Raw genomic sequence first — 18840 nt, forward strand, 5'->3', positions numbered from 1 at the left:
GTTCAAGGAGTCTGCGCTCAGTGTTTTAAGGGACTACGACACTGAGAATTTGGGGAAAGCATGGTCTTGATAGATGGGGCAGAAAGAGCTCTGTACAGTGCACACACCTGCTGCCGTCCCTGGGCAGCCCCTGGGTCCCCCCAGCCATGACTGTTCTGCGCGAGCTCCTGAGCTGGGTGACCTCAGTGTGGGTCTCGCCTTACAAGCCAGACAGTCGTTGGAGTCCAGCTTGCCCGGCGCCGGCCTTCACTGGTTGGCTGGAGCGGCACTTGGCGTCGCCGCCGGCCCCTCATGGGGGTTTTCCGTTTGTGGAGTGTCTGGTACCGCGTGGTAGTTAACCCTCCATGCCAGGCGACTGCGTTGCTGCATTCAGGTAGGAAAGGGTGAAAGAATTTTTTTTTTTTTTTTTTTTTTTAAAGTACAAGGACCGCTCGGCTTTGTAAGCAGGAACCGCAGTTCCCTGAGGAGGGTGTGTGAAGACTCGCTCCTTTGAGTTCTTTGAAATGGGTCCCTTGGTCCTGCTGTTGCATTGCCTTGAGCTAACGGATCCTGTTCCCATCATAGGCCGGTCCTTGGGGCATTGGGCAGGTGGGGGCTTTGTGCCTCTGCGGTTGCTGCTGTCTGTTCTCTAACAGGCAGAACTGAGGGATTCTGAACTCAGGATGTGCAGCTCTCCAGACTGAGACCCCAAGGCTGACTCCAGGTGGATCCATTGTCTCTTTATTCTCATTACAGTTTATCAGAAAAGTAAGACAAATTCAGGATTCTCAAATGCTGAGGCAGCTCCGGAATTGGGGGATCTTTCTGTTGTTAGTCCGCCCATATTTTCAAGCAGGCATTAAAGGAAGGTCAGCCACTGCACCTAGAATAAGTAGGTCAGGCCTGCTCCATCCATTGTCCCCGGCTCCGCACCCTCCTCCTGAGAAGACTGTGGCTCCTGACACGTCTAGAGAGGAAGGGCCCCGGGCTGCTGAGCGAACACAGTATGAAGATTGCTTACTGATCCAAATGTCCATTTTATTGCATGTTTGTTACTTTTTTTGTTAGATGTAATGTAAGATTCTCTTATCACATCCATTCCCTCTGACATTAGTTTTGAGTTAATTGAGATTCTTTAAGCGTTAGCCTGGGGAAGGTAAGTCTTTATCTTCCATTAGACATTTTAAATTAAAAAATCTAAGTAAAACACCAACCGTGTTTCTCAGGTATGAGTTAAAAGCACAGGTGGGCGGGCTCCAAGGAGTCCAGAGGGCGATGAGGATGCCGATTGCTGGGAAGATCCTGGTCCCTTTTTGTCCCCATGTTTTCAAGAGGAAGGAGGACGCTGCCATTTTACTTGAGTGAAAGACCCTTCATCACGCACAAAACCCCCGAGGGCTCTGGGCTCGGTCCTGCTGCCCTGCAGCGGGCGGGCTCTGTGTGTCTTACAGTTGCATCTGTTGTACCTGAGAAACATTTTTTAAACAAAAAAATTCAACACAAAAGAATTTTTTAAGAAAAAAATGCTACTGGCCTAAATAAGGTTTATAGTTAAGTATTTAGTCTTAAGTCGTAAGATGCTAAGTGTAGTCGTAAGTTACCCGAGGGTGTGTCTAAAGGGAAGGGGGTGCTGGGACCCGCAGCCTCGCCCTGAACCAGAGCTCGGTTTGTTTAGGTGGAAGTTAAACGAGCTGAGCCTCGGGACAGCAAGAGCCAAGCGCCGGGACAGCCAGGTGCCAGCCAGTGGGGGAGCCGGGTTGTGCCCAACGCTGCCAATGGCTGGGCAGGCCAGCCCCCGCCCACGTGGCAGCAAGGATATGGCCCGCAAGGTAAGGCTGACGCAGAGGCGCCCACGGGAATGTCCCCCTTCTCGGACTTGGCCCGCGCGCCCTGGGCTGTGCCGTCGCTGCGGCCTCCCCACCTCTGCTGTGCATGCACAGAGCCACGGTTCACAGTGTCCTTGAGCCCCCGCGAGGTGCCAGCTGACAGCCAGCTCCCGGGCAGCACCCGCAGCCTCCTCAGTAGCGGGGTGGCCACGGCTCAGGTGCCCGTCCGGGGCCTGGGACTCATTGTCACCGGGAAGAGCTGCAGTGAGCGTCTGCACCTCGCGACCGTGTGCCGCGGCGGGTCTGAGCACGAGACCCTGAGAGGGCTGGCATTGCCAAGCTGAGCTCAGCATCGGGGTGCTGCCCCCGGGGGGCTTGAGGACCCGGCAGGCTTTGGATCCTTGCCACCTGCCGTTCCCTCTGCAGTGCCGTGGGCCCTCTGTGGTTAGGCCCACGTTGTGGGCCGTCCTCGGAGCTTCCAGCAGCCACGGAACCCCTGGGCTTGGCCGCAGCCCAACCCGAGTTGTGGGTCAGGGTTCCAGATGTACGTCATCCGGGTCCCGAGACTGTGGCTTCCCTGCACCTCGTCTAAAACCTTTTTCTCTGGAGCCTCCCTTGTTGGAAACTCGGAGGTGCTGTGGGGACTGTCCCTGCCCTCTCGAGGCTTAGAAGTCTCAGGTTTCTCTGGGGTCCTCAGGTGGAGCCCGGGAGGTCACCCGTGCCCCAGTCAGCAGACACAGTGCCCGCCACCTGGCAGGGCACAGAGGAGAGTGTCTTCAAGGCCTGTTCTACAAGGGGTGGGGAGTGCCTCTCCGCTCAGGGTTCAGGGGGCTCTGCCCTCAGGACGAACAGGCTCTAAGCACAGGAGGCTCCGGGGTTGGTCCCAGCCCTTGACGTCCATGCTCTGCGGCTCCTCCTCTGCGTCGGACAGCTGGGTGGACACGGCGCCAACCTCCTCTTCTGTTCTCTTATCTAGGAATGTGGGTGCCGGCAGGACAGGCGATTGGTAAGTCCTTGTTTATAGAGCAAAGGCGGGGACAGAAGCCACATGGCAGGCTGACTCGCCAGGTGTCCTGGGGCAGCCGGCAAAGCCTGGTTCCCATGTCCTGAGTGCTGGAGAGGAAGAGAGGGTGAGGGGCCTGCTAGGGCCCCTGGCAGGCCTGGGTCTAACTGTGGCCAGGCTGTGTCGTCCAGCGCTCTCTGTCCATCACCCCCGTACTGTGTGTTTCAGGTGGCTACGGACCGCCCCCTGCAGGAAGAGGAGCCCCCCCGCCACCCCCACCGTTCACCTCCTACATCGTGTCCACCCCTCCCGGAGGCTTTCCCCCTCCCCAGGGCTTCCCTCAGGGCTACGGTGCCCCGCCACAGTTCAGTAAGTCTAGGGGGCCTTGTGGGAGGGCCTCCCGCCTGCTCCGGAGATGCCAGGTGGTGGGTGGGGGTGATGGGGAGCTTGTGTTACACGTCCGGCCTCAGCCACAGGGAAAGCCACAGGTGGGGTGCCTGCTGGTCAGCAGGTCACCTGCCACCAGGCCCTTCACCTGCAGATGGGCTCCGTCGCCTGTGGCCTCGCTGGTTAGGCTAAAGGGCAGCCCGGGCTCCTGCGGGTTGGAGAGCTCACAGCAGGAATGTCTGGGCCCGATCAGTTCTCACAGGCTCCTCAGGAGACAGAGCCTGGACTTCGTGTCTTAGCCTCATACTTCAGGATTAGGGGGGCATTTGTTTGAGGGTGCACAAGCTCTAATTCTTTTTTTTTTTTGATGGAGTTTCACTCTGTAGCCCAGGCTGGAGTGCAGTGGCGCAATCGCGGCTCACAGCAAGCTCCGCCTCCCGGGTTCACACCATTCTCCTGCCTCAGTCTCCCGAGCAGCTGGGACTACAGGCGCCCGCCACCACGCCTGGCTAATTTTTTTGTATTTTTAGTAGAGACGCTGTGTCACCTTGTTAGCCAGGATGGTCTCCATCTCCTGACCTCATGATCCACCCGCCTCGGCCTCCCAAAGTGCTGGGATTACAGGCGTGAGCCACCGTGCCCGGCCTCACAGGCTCTAATTCTTGACTAATTTTCCTGTACACGTCACTTGTAATTGAAAAGCTGAGTGTAAGATCAGCCGACACACCCAGGGTTTTATTTTATTTTATTTATTTATTTATGGTTTTTTTTGAGACGCAGTCTCACTCTGTCTCCCAGGCTGGAGTGCAGTGGCGCCATCTTGGCTCACTGCAAGCTCCACCTCCCGGGTTCACGCCATTCTCCTGCCTCAGTCTCCTGAGTAGCTGGGACTACAGGCGCCCGCCACCACGCCTGGCTAATTTTTTTGTATTTTTAGTAGAGACGGGGTGTCACCATGTTAGCCAGGATGGTCTCCATCTCCTGACCTCGTGATCCGCCCGCCTCGGCCTCCCAAAGTGCTGGGATTAGAGGCGTGAGCCACCGTGCCCGGACTATTTTATTTATTTTTTTGAGATGGAGTTTCACTTTTGTTGCCCAGGCTTGAGTGCAGTGCCCCGATCTTGGCTCACTACAACCTCTGCCTCCCGGGTTCAAGCGATTCTCCTGCCTCAGCGTCCTGAGTAGCTGGGATTACAGGCGCCCGCCACCACACCCTGCTCATTTTGTATTTTTAGTAGAGAACAGGTTTCACTATGTTGGTCAGGCTGGTCTCGAACTCCTGACCTCAGCGCATCCAGAATTTTAGACGGGGCCCCCAGGGTGAGGTCTTGGCACCCTCCAGTAGAGAAGAAGGGACATGGGCCATACGTGGGGTGTCCTTTCTGGGAGCCTTGCGTCCCTTACCTGCCTAGCCAGGGATTGCACCTCACAGCACGCAGCCAGCAGGAACGGCACCGTGATCTGATTTCACCTGCGGGCCCTGGGCCCTGGGGGTGTTTGACAGTTGGGGCATATCACAGTGTGAGCTAGTCCCGTCTTGGGGGTTTGGAGGCTCCACGTGGCCGTGGTACAGGAGCAGGCAGTTCCATCCTCTGGCCTGGATCAGGCTCTGCACACGGAGGCCTGTGGGCCAGATGACTGACAGGAGGGGAGCTGGGTGGAACCTCGGCCCGCCTGATACCCAGCAACAGAGGGCAAGGGCGGCAGCACCTCCAGCATGACAGTCCCTTCCAAGCACGTCAGGATGCGCCCTTGCCTGTGCTGGCAGCTTCCTAAACATGGAGACTGGGCATGGTGGCAGGTTTTTGTCCTTCTGAAAGAGCAATTTTGCTGTGAGGTTACTTGCTCCTTGAGTTCTTGTCTGAGGCCCACCTGGCTGCTGCTCCATGAGGAACGAGGTGGCCCTGCTGCAGCTCGGCATCCTGCCACGCTCCCAGGAGCGTGTGTTTCCTGGGGGGAGCGGCCTGGGACCGTGGCTCTGTGGTCCATTCTGTGGATGTCCACAAGGCTTGGGCATTCTGTGGGTTTGGGTGGCAGTCCCGTCTGGGCAGCTCCTGCTGGGCTGGGCGTGGGTCTCCTGCTGGTCTGCCCCCAGCTGCACAACGTGTCTTGTGCCTTGCCCTCTTGTACCTCTGCAGGTTTTGGCTACGGGCCTCCACCTCCACCGCCAGATCAGTTTGCCCCTCCGGGGGTTCCTCCTCCACCAGCCACTCCCGGGGCAGCACCTCTGGCTTTCCCACCGCCTCCGTCTCAGGCCGCCCCGGACATGAGCAAGCCCCCGACAGCTCAGCCAGACTTCCCCTATGGTCAGTATGGTAAGTGGTCTCCTGCCATGCCGCGTCCCCGCTGGCCCCAGGACCCTGGGCACGGCCTGCCTTCTTCTGCTTCCTCCCCTGCTGGACACCCCCCAGCCTTTACCTGGTGGGGAAGGGGAGAGGGAGGAGAGGGGGGTGTGGGGGTTGTTGGAGAGATCTCGTGGCAACTCGGGTCCAGCAGAAGGGAGCGTGGGAGTCTTGTCGCAGCCGAGCATTCGTCGCACAGCAGGTGCTGCAGGGCCTGCATGTGTGGGAACCTGAGTGGCGACTGGGTCGAGGGAAGTGAGTCCCAGGCAGCTGTGATCACTGTCTCGAGGTTCAGGCCCTCGGTGTGGGTCCCGGGTGCACTGGCCCCTTGGTGGGTTCCAGTTTCTGGCGTCATCAGCCTCCCGCTGGGTCCAGACCCCGCCTGGGGCAGAAGCTGGGTCTGTAGCAGGCGTGGCCTGGACGTGGGCTTCGCCCTGGACTGGATGGCTGTCGTGGCTTGGGTCTGCCTGGACGTGATCTGCAGGCAGCGCATGTGCTTCCGGGGCAGGAGCTTGTGGGGGGCGGGGTCAGCATGGGTCAAGGTCTGCATGTCTGTAGTTCTCGCCCTGCACTGAGCCAGGAGTCATAGCAGCCTTGCTCAGGACCAACGCGGTGGCCTCAGTGGGCAGGGCTCCAACCACGGTCAGCTCCTCCAGCACCAGGGGTCATTCACAAGCAGGGTTTGAGAACATGGGGCACCTGTCTCCAGGTGGCCACGGGCTTCCGGGGTGCCTGTGAACACGCTTCCTTTAGGCCTGGTGGAGGCCGGGGCGTGGGAGCTGTGTTCGGCCGAGGTGCCCGCCCACCCACCTCGCATGGCTCTGGTTCACCTGCCCCCACGCCCAGGCCTTGGGCCGAGGTTGCCGCATGTGTGGGTTCTTGACCCACTCACCACCAAACCCTGGCGTGTCTGAGACTGGCAGGGGGGTGTGAGGCGCCCGGTTGGGGCGTGGTGTGTGTCAGCCGCTGCTCTTGGTGGCGGCTGCTTGGGTTGGTCACCCTGGTCTCGTCTCTTGCCAGGCCTGGGTTCCTATTCTCCAGCCCCGCCGGGCTGCGGCCCACACTTTGTTTACAGTCTTATGGTCAGGCTGAGCAGTGATGTGGCCTAGGTAGGTGCCGCCTCCTTCTCCAGGGTCCTCCCACCCGCCTGCACCGGGAGGTGGACGTGGCTTCCTCTGCCGTCCCGGGCGGGGGTGGACGCTGGCGGTGCCCTCTGGGAAGGGGCCCTTGCCGGTGCCAAGACATTGGCCACAAGCCTTCAGCGGGCCCAGGATCCCCCAGAGAGAGCCCACGCCCACCTGTGCCCACGTGCACCCGACTGGGAACCCAGAGGTCGTGGGAGGGGCTTCCTGCAAGGTGTGCAGCGGGGTGGGGAGCGGCGTGAGCAGCTCTGTCCTTGTAAAGACACCGCTGTCCACGCTCCTGAGGTCGGCTGTGTGGGCCGGACGGGCTGCAGGGTGTGCTGGCCCCTCAGCCAGTGGTGTCACTGGGGCAGTCAGGTTGGGCCCAGAAACCCTTCCCTGACACGTGCCACCGACGGACGTGCCCTGACAGGAAAGACAACGTGGGGTCTGGTCTGCGATGGAGGGGCAGGCCCTGTATCACTGCAAGGGCCCGTCAGGGGTTTTCTGAAACTCCGAGAGCCAGCTTTCTAGAAGCCCGGTCCGCCGTGCCTTGGGCCATGTGTGTCTCCAAGCCCCGAGGCTTCTCTACCTCCCCTCACCCCACCAACCACGTCTTCGGGATTGAACAGGGAAGCGGCGAGGTTACGTGGGCCATGGAGGGCTCTGGAAGCCGCTTTTTTCTGTGTGTGCCCCTGCTCACATGTTTTTGAGGGAGAGAACATGCCCGGGGTCCTCTCCCTGGCCCAGGTGCTGGCCTCAGAAGGGCCCCACCCCCACCCCGTGGGGCCTATGGACTCAAGGCAGGCTCGGCGGAGCTGTGTGCAGGTGGCCTCGCTCAATGGCAGTGCCAACCGCCCGGACATCGCCCCGAGCTCACAGGACTCTCTCCCCCAGCAGGTTACGGGCAGGACTTGAGTGGCTTTGGACAGGGCTTCTCGGACCCCAGCCAGCAGCCTCCTTCCTATGGGGGTCCCTCCGTGCCAGGGTCGGGGGGCCCCCCCGCCGGTGGCAGCGGCTTTGGACGAGGGCAGAACCACAACGTGCAAGGGTTCCACCCCTACCGACGCTAGCCCGCAGCGCCGCGACGTCTGCACGGCCCAGACCCAGGATTCCAAACTTGTGAACTCGTGACAATCACAAACGTGGCGGCAAAGTAGCGACTCAACCTTGGGGGGGGCGGGGGGAGGGCGCGAGGCTTTTGGAGCGGCTGTGGGTGTCGTCTGGACTGAAGTTTTTAAATATTTCTTTCTCTAACCCATCAGCACAATAAAAAAAAGTCACTGGTTCAACAACAGGGTTTAAAAAAAATGTCTTCAGCTTTAATTCAAAACTTCAGGTTTCTTTTTCTTCCTTTTTTTTGGAAATTATTTTCCTGAGCCTTTTGTTTTACGGTATATTGTAAACTTTTATGTTAAAGAAAAAATATACATTTACAAATTGTGAGATTTTTAAGAGAAATTTTCTACGATGTATACTGGCTTATTTTTTAATTTAAAACAGGGTTTCCGTCGGCACTGGTGGAGGGGTGCGCTGTTGGTCCCCTCGCTCCTGCCTTTGGGGGTTGGGACTTGGTGGTCCAGAAACTCTGGGAGCTTCAAGAAGAATCTACTGAGTGTGTTTCTGTTTTTTGTTTAATTCCTTGCTTTTGTCGACTGACCTGCGTGGTAGTGTCTGAGGTGAACTGTGGGGGTTGCACACAGCCCGCCGCGTGGATCCCACGCAGCGCTGAACCGAACCGAGCAGGAAGCCTTTCTCCCCAGGCCCGTGGCTTCAGGGCGTTTCCCATTGGCCAGTTTGGCCCTGGTTGGAATAAAGAGAAGTGGTTTGGATTAGAAGCCGCGCTGTGTCCGTTCTTTCCCTCCTTGGTCGCGGCCTGCGCCTGCCCTTCCAGTGCCTAGGAAAGGCCTGAAACGCGGCAGAGGCGCCCTCGCCCTCCCCTTGGCTCTTGGTGGTCTTAGCAACCCTGAGGGCTTCAGGGCAGAGGCTGAGTGGCGAGCTGGGCCCATCCCTCAGTGGGTCTTGGGATGCTGTGGCTTTGAGGATGTGGCCACCAGTTTTCTCGGGGAATGTGGGCTCCAGGCTTTTCCCATCTCAAGACCTTTAATCATATCTTTTGCCATGGAAGGTGACATATCCCCAGGTTCTGGGGATTAGGACAGGGGCATCTTTGGGAAGGGATACTCTGTCACTGTGGCAGGGAAGGCGAGACTTAAAGAGGGCCGGGCGTGGTGGCTCACGACTGTAATCCCAGCACTTTGGGAGGCCGAGGCGGGCGGATCACCTGAGGTCGGGAGTTCGAGACCAGCCTGACCAACATGGAGAAACCCCGTCTCTACTAAAAATACAAAAATTAACCGGGTGTGGTGGTGCATGCCTGTAATCCCAGCTACTTGGGCGGCTGAGGCAGAAGAATCGCTTGAACCTGGGAGGCGGAGCTTGCAGTGAGCCGAGATTGCGCCATTGCACTCCAGCCTGGGCAACAAGAGCGAAACTCCGTCTCAAAAAACAAAACAAGATAAAAAAAAAAAAAAGGACCGTGAAGTCCCAAACTGGAAGCCTACAGCGTGCCAGGTGTGAAACTGCAGGCGACAGCCAGAACCACCCACCCCCCCCTCCCCGCCCCAGTTCATATTTTGGTGACAGGGAAGGTTTGACTTAGTTTGGAGAGAACCAAGAGAAGGCGTACCCCCAACATCCCTGTGCAGTGCAGTTTCCTCACTGAGACAGTACCCCTCAACGCCTCAGCCCAGGAAGCCAGCTCCATTCCCTGCCATCAGAGCCTTCTCCCATGTCCTCAGGAGCTGCTGCCCCAGCTCCCAGGAGGGCCAGGCGGGGGCGGCTGTCTGTCCACACCACAGGTCATCATGGTGTTGAGTGTCAGCCCCTCCCGTTACATTAGCTCCCCCAGCCAAGGAGCAGCACTCACAAAATCAGCTTTCCAGCCAGGACACTATCTGCTGCAGGAAAATGGGTAACATGGACGGGCCCGACACATAGGTCCTGTGCTCCTCGGGACGGAGACTCAGCCCTCCCTGAGTACAGTGTAATTGGCTTCCCTTGGGACTGTGGGGACGGCTGGGGAGAGCTCAGCTCCCTGGACAGTGCCACAGCTAAGCTCGGGTTCCCAGAGGTTTTGTGCTTTTTTTTTTTTTTTTTCTCGAGAAGGAGTCTCTGTCGCCCAGGCTGGAGTGCAGTGGTGCGATCTCAGCTCACTGCAACCTCCGCCTCCCGGGTTCAAGCGATTCTCCTGCCTCAGCCTCCCAAGGAGCTGGGATTACAGGCGCCCGCCACCACGCCTGGCTAATTTTTTGTATTTTTAGCAGAGTTGGGGTTGGTCAGATTGGTCTTGAACTCTTGACCTCAGGTGATCCACCCGCCTCGGCCTCCCAAAGTGCTGGAATTACAAGCATAAGCCACCACGCCCAGCCAGGTGCCACATCCGTAGTTAATAGTCACCTTCAACTTTATACTTAATTCCAGTAAGATACAGAAACATCACTCCTAGGCCAGGCGCGGTGGCTCACGCCTGTAATCCCAGCACTTTGGGAGGCCAAAGCGGGTGGATCACCTGAGGTCAGGAGTTCGAGACCAACATGGCCTGGCCAACATGGAGAAACCCTGTCTCTACTAAAAATACAAAATTAGCCGGGTATGGTGACAGGTGCCTGTAATCCCAGCTACTTGGGAGGCTGAGGCAGGAGAATCGCTTGAACCCAGGAGGCAGAGGTTGCAGTGAGCCGAGATCACACCACTGCACTCCAGCCAGGGCAACAAGAGTGAAACTCTTGTCTCAAAAAAAAAAAAAAAAGTCACTCCTACATAGTTCTAGTTACTCTTCCTCTTTGAGCTATCATTATTCATATTATATTTACATATCTTAACAAACCCAGTGATATTCCTAACTTTATTTTTGAGGCAGGGTGTTGCTCTGTCGCCCAGGCTGGAGTGCCGTTGGCGCGATCACGGCTCACTGCAGCCTTGACCTCCTGGGCTGAAGGCTCAGCCTCCCGAGTAGCTGGGAATTTTTTGTAGTTTTTATTTTATGTCCGTGTGTACACAAATTTTTGTATTTTTTTGTAGAGAGGCAGTCTCACTGTGTTGCCCTTACTAACTTTATATACAAAATTTTATCTGTTAACGCCTGAATGGTTCTTTTCAGCGAGGCCCTGTCCCTGCTCCAGTATCTGTAATGACCTCCTGTGTTCCTCCCACACTGGGACCTGAACCGCCAAACCGCACCTACGAGCAAACAGTAGGCGCTCCATAAATACTTGTTGAGGTGGGTGCCATCGTGTAGATGACGGAGCACGAACCCGAGGCTCAGACAGGGGCGGCGACTTGTCCAAAGTCCCACTCCGTGGAGGAAGCGGCTCTGCGCGGCGGCTGCTCTGATCCCCGCAGCCTGTGTTTTGCCCTCCAGACGGCAGAGGGCGCGTGTTCGCCGCCGGGAAAGCGGAAGCGCGTGTGCGCGCACGGCCGAGGGGGCGGGACGTGCCGGCAGTCTCGCGATAACTGCGCAGGCGCGGACCACAGCGATCTCTTCTGAGGATCCGGTAAGATGGTGAGTGCTGCGAGTTGGCGGGTCTCTGCCGGGCCTCTGCCGGGCCTATCCGGCTCCATCCAACCTCTGACCGTCTCGCGGGGGCCGCAGTTCGTCCCCGCGGCTACGGCGGCTTGCTCCCGACCCTGCAGGCGGCTGGATGTTGGGGCGAGGGGCGGACCTGGTGGGTGTCGGGACGACGCGGGGCTGGGAAGGCCTGTCCGGGCCTTCATGTCCGGGTCCTCGTAACCCGGAGCCGCGAGTGATCCCCGGGGACGGGTCGAAGCGGTGTGTCCCTGTCGGGCTTCTGTCCCCGGCGGCGCCGCCCGTTTTCCGCGGTGTCCTCGGGCCCGGTGGCTCCGGGAGGTGGGTGTCGGGATCCCGCTGACGCCCGATCCGCGCCCGCACAGGCAGAAGTAGAGCAGAAGAAGAAGCGGACCTTCCGCAAGTTCACCTACCGCGGCGTGGACCTGGACCAGCTGCTGGACATGTCCTAGTAAGGGCGGCCGCGGGGGTCGCGGGCAGGGGCTGGCTGGGCCAGCGGTGGGGCTTGTCCGGGTGAGGGCGGCGGGGCGGGGGTCCGAGCGCCTCTGCGGCGGTGGGCGGGCACGGTCTCCGCGCAGATTTGGAACTGTGTGGTCTTGCGCCCAGAAAACTGTCCAGAGACGTTGGGGTTTTTGCTTATTTTCAACCTGCCCCCGTTGTTAAGTTTTCCGCGGCTTAGTTGGAAGGTGTAGCCACTGTCTGTAGCCCACGTGACTTAGAATAAGGGGCTGCGTTAGACTCCTGAGATTCTAAGGGTGGTGGCGGTCGCTGGGTCCTTTCCAGGCAGGGTGGTGGTGGGCATCTGGCTTGCGCTTTTATTTTTTAATTTTTTATTATTTTGAGACGGAGTCTCATCCTGTCGCCCAGGCTGGAGTGCAATGGCTCCGTCTCAGCTCACTGCGGCCTCCGACTCCCGGGTTCAAGCAATTCTCTTGCCTCAGCCTCTCGAGTAGGTGGGATTAGAGGGGCCCCCCACCACGTCCGGCTAATTTTTGTATTTTTAGTAGAGACGAGTTTCAGTGTTGCCCAGGCTGGTCTCAAACTCCTGACCTCAGGTGATCCACCTGCCTCGGCCTCCCAAAGTGCTGGGATTACAGGCGTGAACACCGCGCCCGACCTTGATTTTTGATTATTTGTAGAAACAGCGTTTCTCTATGTCGTCCATGTTGGTCTTGAACTCCTGGGCTCAAGCGACCCTCCCGCCTCAACCTCCCGAAGTGCTGGGATCACAGGCGGGAGCCACCGCGCCCTCCCTGCCTTCCCCTGCGTTTTTAGAGGCTTTTGGCCTGAGCTGTACGCTGCAGCACCTTGTCTGAGGCTGTGGTCTCCGGGCCGCTTGTTCTCTCTGAATGTCTGCAGTCACACGGTGGCTCTGGCATGTGAGGGGTGAGTCGCGCATATCTGGCGGGGGTGCCAGAGGGACTTGGCGTGTTCATTGTAGTCACTACAATGGACAGTGACAAGTCCACTGCGGCTCTGTCCCTGGAGAGAACCAAGCCTTAGTTCTCTGTCCCCCGGAGTGCGTAGGGTCTCCCCAGGCCCAGCCGCTCACAAAACTGCCTGGTGCATCCTCCTCCCCAGCGAGCAGCTGATGCAGCTGTACAGTGCGCGCCAGCGGCGGCGGCTGAACCGGGGCCTGCGGCGGAAGCAGCACTCCCTGCTGAAGCGCCTGCGCAAGGCCAAGAAGGAGGCGCCGCCCATGGAGAAGCCGGAAGTGGTGAAGACGCACCTGCGGGACATGATCATCCTACCCGAGATGGTGGGCAGCATGGTGGGCGTCTACAACGGCAAGACCTTCAACCAGGTGGAGATCAAGGTGCGTGCGGCCGTCCCTGCCGGCTGGGGTGGGCTGGGGTCGCCTGATGGAGGCGGGATCAGCTGACATCCAGCTTTGCTCTTGGTCTCCCGCAGCCCGAGATGATCGGCCACTACCTGGGCGAGTTCTCCATCACCTACAAGCCCGTAAAGCACGGCCGGCCCGGCATCGGGGCCACCCACTCCTCCCGCTTCATCCCTCTCAAGTAATGGCTCAGCTAATAAAGGCGCACATGACTCCAGTCCTTTGCGCAGCTTGTTCTTCCCGGCGTCCCGAGCTCTGGGAGGGGCCTGGGCCTGCTTCAGGTTCGTGGTGTGAGGAGGTTCAGGTTGGACGTTCGGGGGTGTGTGGTAGTGTTGTGTGGATGGTCTCTTGGTGTTGAAGACTGACAGCTGTGCGGGCCCCATCCCAACTCGGCCGCCCCTGCTCCTGTCTGCAGGGACAGCTGTGGAGCTGGGTGCCCAAGCCCAGGTGTGTAGCTCCGTCCCTTTTGGCCCCCTCAGCGTTCTTGACCTCGGGGCAGCTGCCTGGCCTCACGCTGTCTTCTGGGTGCCCCACGTAGAGGGGGCCACTCCTGGGCTAAGTGCAGCCCCTCAAGCCCTCACCTGGCCTGGGCTCTCCTTTCTGGCTTCCCTCATCTCCTGTGGAGGGTTCCCGCAGGAAGTGAAGCAGCAGCAGGAACCTTTGGGCCACCTGAGCCCCTCCCTTCTATCCTCACCCCTGCTTGGCTTCCTAGAAGCTCCTGACTCTCCTCCTGACACCACGCTGCTGGCGTCTCCTCTCCCAGCAGGCTCCATGGCTGCAGCCAGCCCCATCCGCCCAGCCTGGGGCTTCGTGTCCGGGACAGAGCCGTGTCCCGTGGCTAGGCTGCACCATCCGTGGCCTGGCCAGCTCTGTCTCCTTTGCACAGAATGCTTGAAAGAACAGGACAAAGTGGCTGTGCCTGTGGGTGGGGGGCACCGTCCAGCCCTCCATGGGCTCTCTGATGGCTGTACGTGGGTTGGAGAACATCAGGAGAACTAACCCCGTTCAATGCTGGAGTCACCCTCGGCCCAGAAGGTGGTAATTTTGTTCCCTAAGCACCCAGCAGAGCGGCCCAGGGATGGGGGAGGGGGGGCTCCCCTTGGGCAGTGGACAGGAGGTTGAGAGCTCAGCCAGGCAGGTGGGGGCAGGGGAGATGTGAGGATCCCCACCTTCACCCTCAAATGGCCCACAACAGCCTCCTGTGGGCCCTCTTCTATAATGTCTCTCCACTTTTTTTTTTTTTAATTTGTTGCCCAGCCGGAGTGCAGTGGTATGATCATGGCTCACTGCAGCCTAAATCTCATGGGCTCAAGTGATCTTCCCACTGCCTCCCAAAGTGCTGGGATCACAGGCATGAGACATTGCACCTGGCTATATCTTCAAATTTAAACATGATTTGCACCCAGGCGCAGTGGTTCACGCCTGTAATCCCAGCACTTTGGGAGGGCGAGATGGGTGGATCACGTGAGGTCAGGAGTTCCAGACCAGCCTGACCAACATGGCAAAACCTTGTCTCTACTGAAAATACAAAAAAATTAGCCTAACTGGGCATGGTGGCATGCGGCTATAATCTCAGCTACTTGAGAGGCTGAAGCAGGAGAGTCACTTGAACCCAGGAGGCGGAAATCGCACTCTAGCCCGGGCAACAAGAGCTAGACTCTGCCTCAAAAAAATAAAACATGATTTGCTCGTGTTCTTACCTCTCGATTTGGAATCAAGTTACATTACGGAGAAAGTGTGGGTCGGTGTTTTTCTCTCTGATTGGGAAAAGGTGGGTTGGACAGAGGAAGGACGGCCCAGGGTTATAAGCTTGGCTCCAGTACAGCCGGGAGACCCCCAGGCAGCATGAGTCGGTGGGACTGGACCTGCCTGGCTGGTGTCCAGAGGGGCCCGTAGCCAGTGGGACAGTGCTGCACGTGGCCGTGCCTCAAGCCCTCCACTGCACCGGGCGCCCTGGCCAACCCTGCCAGGAAGTAAGGAGACCAGGGAGGCCACTGAGGGCCTGGACCTGGCTGGGTAGTCAGAAGTGTGGGCAAGTCTTGGCTGGCAGCCCCTGAGATATGTAGAATGTTTGAAAATTCACCTGTGGGCTGACCTGAACCCACCGGGCTTGAAACCAACGGTCCAAAGTTTGGAGTGTGGTCTTAAGGAAGGAGACCACTGCTACTCCTGCTGCCTTCCTCCCACCACCTTGCCTAGTTCACAAGACAGGAGGAGAGAAAATGCAAAAAGTTGGAAAAAAAATGCAAAAGTAAGATAAATAGACAACCTTGGCACCACCACCTGGCCCTAGGAGTTAAAAAAAAAAAGTAATAATAACATCAACCACTGACCTAAACTAGTTGTGTTATCTGTAAATTCCAGACACTGTATGAAAAAGCATTGTAAAACTTTGTTGTGTTAGCTGATGCATGCAGCCCCCACTCACGTTTCCCACACTTGCTTGACGTATCACGACCCTTTCACATGGACTCCTTAAAGTTGTAAGCCTTTAAAAAGGCCAAGAATCTCTTTTTCGGGGGGCTCGGCTCTTAAGACGCCAGTCTGCTGACGCTGCCGGCCGAATAAAAACCTCTTCCTTCTTTAATCCAGTGTCAGGAGTTCTGTCTGCGGCTCCTCCTGCTACAGTCTGGCTGCTAGGTGGCCGCCGGAGGTCTCGGCAGCACTGGCCAGGTTCACTTCAGCGTGAACAGCAGAAGCTTGTACGGGACCCAGCTTCGAAGGCCCAACCCAGGTCCAGCTCAAGGAGAGGGAGGGAAGGCATGTGTAGGCAGGGTTCATTGTAGTCTCGGTTGTCAGCATTCAGAATTCTTTTTATTTTTTGAGACAGAGTCTCGCTCTGTCGCCCAGGTTGGAGTTGAGTGGCACGATCTCGGCTCACTGCAGCCTCCACCTCCCAGGTTAAAGCAATTCTCCTGCCTCAGCCTCCCGAGTAGCTGGGATTACAGAAGCACGCCACCACGCCTGGTTACTTTTTGTATTTTTAGTCGAGACAGGATTTCACCATGTTGGCCAGGCTGGTCTCCAATTCCCAGCCTCAGGTGATCCGCCATCCTCGGCCTCTGAAAGTGCTGCGCTCCAGCCTGGGCGACAGAGACTCCGCCTCAAAAAAAAAAAAAAAAAAAAGAAATTGCTGAGGTGTTAGGTGCTTTTCGCCTCAGATAAACAAAGTGGGAAATTAGTGGATGTCCAGGAGATCAAGACCATCTTGGCTAACACGGTGAAACCCCGTCTCTACTAAAAACACACACAAAAAATCAGCCGGGCGTGGTGGCAGGCGCCTGTAGTCCCAGCTACTGGAGAGGCTGAGGCAGGAGAATGGCGTGAACCCGGGAGGCGGAGCTTGCAGTGAGCTGAGATCACGCCACTGCACTCCAGCCTGGGGGACAGAGCGAGACTCCGTCTCAAAAAAAGAAAAAAAATAAATAAATGGAAATGACAGAGCTTTTGAGCTACCAGGTCCATCTGCAGAGCAAATGACACAGAGATGTGTGGGGCCGCGCCCATCATGAGGCAGCTAGCTGGGAACAAGCCCCAGGGGCCCTCCCTGAGGAAAGCGTAATAGGAATGGGTGCTGGGCCTCACTTCGCTTTTGCAGAGCTTTACTGGCACCCAGCTGTGCCCATTCATACCTGTATTACTTCTGCCAGGCAGACGCTGAAAATTTACTGTCTGGACCTTTACGGGAAGTTTCCTGTCCATAAAAGCCCTCCCTGCACACGCCCCTGCTGGCCAGCACGTGGCTGCTAATGGGTACTTCCCTTGGTTTTCTGCAGTTGGAATCCAGCATGTGTGATCAGGGAAAATATGTATTAGTATTTAAAGCAAAAAGATAACCCCAGTTCAGAGAGACACATGTCTTGGTGACCAGGTGGTGCCCTAGGTCCACAAGAATTTGGGGGGTGTCCAGGAGGTGGGGTGGGAGCCTCTAACTAGCACTAGGGTGCCACTGTCGGGGGCCACTCCCAACTCAAGGCCCAGGCTCTGTCTTTAGGCCTCTCTGACCATATCCGCACTTTTTTTTTTTTTTTTTTTTCTGAGACGGAGTCTAGCTCTGCCGCCCAGGCTGGAGTGCAGTGGCAGAATCTCAGCTCATTGCAACCTCCGCCTCCTGGGTTCAAGCGATTCTGCTCAACCTCCCGAGTAGCTGAGACTACAGGCGTGCGCCAAGACGCCGGTTAATTTTTTGTATTTTTAGTATAGACGGGGTTTTGCCATGTTGGCCAGGCTGGTCTCGAACTCCTGACCTCAAGTGATCCACCCGCTTCGGCCTCCCAAAATGCTGGGATTACAGGCGGGAGCCACCGTGCCCGGCCCCACGCTTCTGTTTTTACCCTCTGGTCCCCACACCCGCTCCGGAATCTGCATGGACTCTCCCAGACCTGCCCGGCCCCATCTGTGCCGTCTCAGACAGACAGCTCCGTCCTCATCAGGTTCAGGTCTGGCCCCGGCGCTGCGGGTCAGCTGGCTTCAGGCCCTGTCCTGGTTCCCGCCGCTTCTCACATCCCCGCGGCCTCCCCCCGGACGGCAGTTTACACTGAACTCGGCGCCCTCCCCTGACTTCTGAAGGAGGAGTCCTGGGTGGCCCCGAAGCCTCCCCCGCAGCCGCACGGCTCCGTCCCCGCTCCAGGGTTCAGCTGAGGCACCTGCTGGAGGCGGCCTGTCCCCGCCGCCCTGCTAAAGCGGCACCCCTTTCTCCGGCCGCTCGTTCTTTGGTTTCCAGGGACTTTGCACAATTCATAACACCCCTCTTAGCCGCCATCCTGCCCGGGTCGCATCTTCCGCCCCATCATCCGGCCCTCGACCCGCGCAGCCGCCTCCGCCCTCCTCTCCCGGCACCGCCCACGGCCTGTTCTCCCCGCAGCCGCCAGCGGGCGCCCGCGAGCCTGGAGCCGGGCGCGGCCCTGCTCTGTCCACAGCCCGCGGTGGCTCCCACCTCCCGCTGGGCCTGCGCGACCTGCCCCGGGGCCTCCCAGCCCTCACTGCCCTCGCGGGCTGCACTCTCCCCCAACATTCCCCAGGGCTGTTCGGCCTCCCCAGCAGCTCCCCATGCCCTGCCCGCCCCGCTGGCGCCTCTCCCAGCCCGCTGCAGTCCCCTCGTTCACGTCAGCTTCCCAAGGGCCTGGATTTTGTTTTGTTCATTGCAGGGGGCCCAGCACACAGTAGGTGCTTAATAAATGCTTGTTGCATGAATGTCCGCGTTCGGTGTCGCCCCCTTACGGCGGCCCCCCGCGCGCCCAGCTCGGCGCCCAGCAAGCCTTGTGCGCGCAGGTGATGTTTGCTGAATGACTGATGAACCTCAGCGCGCCAGGCCGGGCTGATTCGGGGGTGGTTCCGAGCTTCCGCAGGGTGACCGTCCGCGGGCAGCGGACCACAGCCGCATGGCGACGCCACCTCTGGCCCTCCGCGACCCCCATTCCCCGTGGGACCTCTCGTGCCCCCACCCCCACCCGGCCTCCTCCCCGCCGCCTCGGGCCCCCCAGCCTCCTCCGCATTCGAACTCCCCAGCGTGGTCGGACCCGGACCCTGGCGCCGCTCGGCCCATGCGAGTCCCCTCCCCTCTCTCCCATCCCCGGATCTCCCACCGCCCCTCCGCAGCCTCGGTGCCGCGAGACTCCCCAGCCCCCAAGAGCACCTCCAGACCCCACGGGACGCCCTCGCCCCTTTCGGGAGGAGCCCCGCCCCGGGCCCGCGGACTGACCCCTCCCGCCCCTCTCCGCGCAGGCGCAGGGCGGCCCCGTTCGCGTCCCGCAC

General features: G+C 58.7%; 2 protein-coding genes across 20 annotated transcripts in view; both read left to right on the top strand.

The window, feature by feature from the left end:
- DAZAP1 (DAZ associated protein 1) overlaps positions 1-8496 on the top strand; it is a 27435-nt gene extending 18939 nt beyond the window's left edge. For 5 of the 18 annotated variants that reach the window (XM_055371081.2, XM_055371083.2, XM_055371076.2 and 2 more), the window contains 5 exons: positions 1655-1808; positions 2782-2811; positions 3037-3177; positions 5334-5510; positions 7556-8496. In XM_055371081.2, coding sequence (XP_055227056.1) covers positions 1655-1808; positions 2782-2811; positions 3037-3177; positions 5334-5510; positions 7556-7731 — 678 coding nt within the window. In that variant the 3' untranslated portion in view covers positions 7732-8496. Of the gene's footprint in view, positions 1-1654; positions 1809-2781; positions 2812-3036; positions 3178-5333; positions 5511-6557; positions 6647-7555 lie in introns of those variants that run through there. The other 13 variants (XM_055371082.2, XM_055371084.2, XM_055371077.2 and 10 more) reach the window with 6 other exon arrangements.
- Positions 8497-11130: 2634 nt separating this feature from the next.
- Positions 11131-13303, top strand: RPS15 (ribosomal protein S15). Of its 2 annotated transcripts, none has more exons than XM_055371094.2 (4): positions 11131-11222; positions 11612-11697; positions 12828-13062; positions 13158-13303. In XM_055371094.2, exons 1-4 carry the CDS (start codon positions 11220-11222, stop codon positions 13269-13271), a joined length of 438 nt encoding a protein of 145 aa, XP_055227069.1. In that variant the 5' UTR covers positions 11131-11219; the 3' UTR covers positions 13272-13303. The 2 variants fall into 2 exon arrangements, with proteins under 2 accessions (XP_055227069.1, XP_055227068.1); XM_055371093.2 differs by having other exon boundaries at positions 11189-11385.
- Positions 13304-18840: the final 5537 nt, after the last annotated feature.

This window comes from Gorilla gorilla, chromosome 20, assembly GCF_029281585.2.
Source record: "Gorilla gorilla gorilla isolate KB3781 chromosome 20, NHGRI_mGorGor1-v2.1_pri, whole genome shotgun sequence".
In the NCBI taxonomy this organism is placed as follows: domain Eukaryota; kingdom Metazoa; phylum Chordata; class Mammalia; order Primates; family Hominidae; genus Gorilla; species Gorilla gorilla.

Coding starts and splice junctions, on each gene's coding strand:
- RPS15 (XM_055371093.2), top strand. CDS start 11,362: ATGTTGGGGCGAGGGGCGGACCTG. Junction 11,386..11,611: donor TGGGGCGAGGGGCGGACCTG/GTGGGTGTCGGG, acceptor GCGCCCGCACAG/GCAGAAGTAGAGCAGAAGAA. Junction 11,698..12,827: donor CAGCTGCTGGACATGTCCTA/GTAAGGGCGGCC, acceptor CCTCCTCCCCAG/CGAGCAGCTGATGCAGCTGT.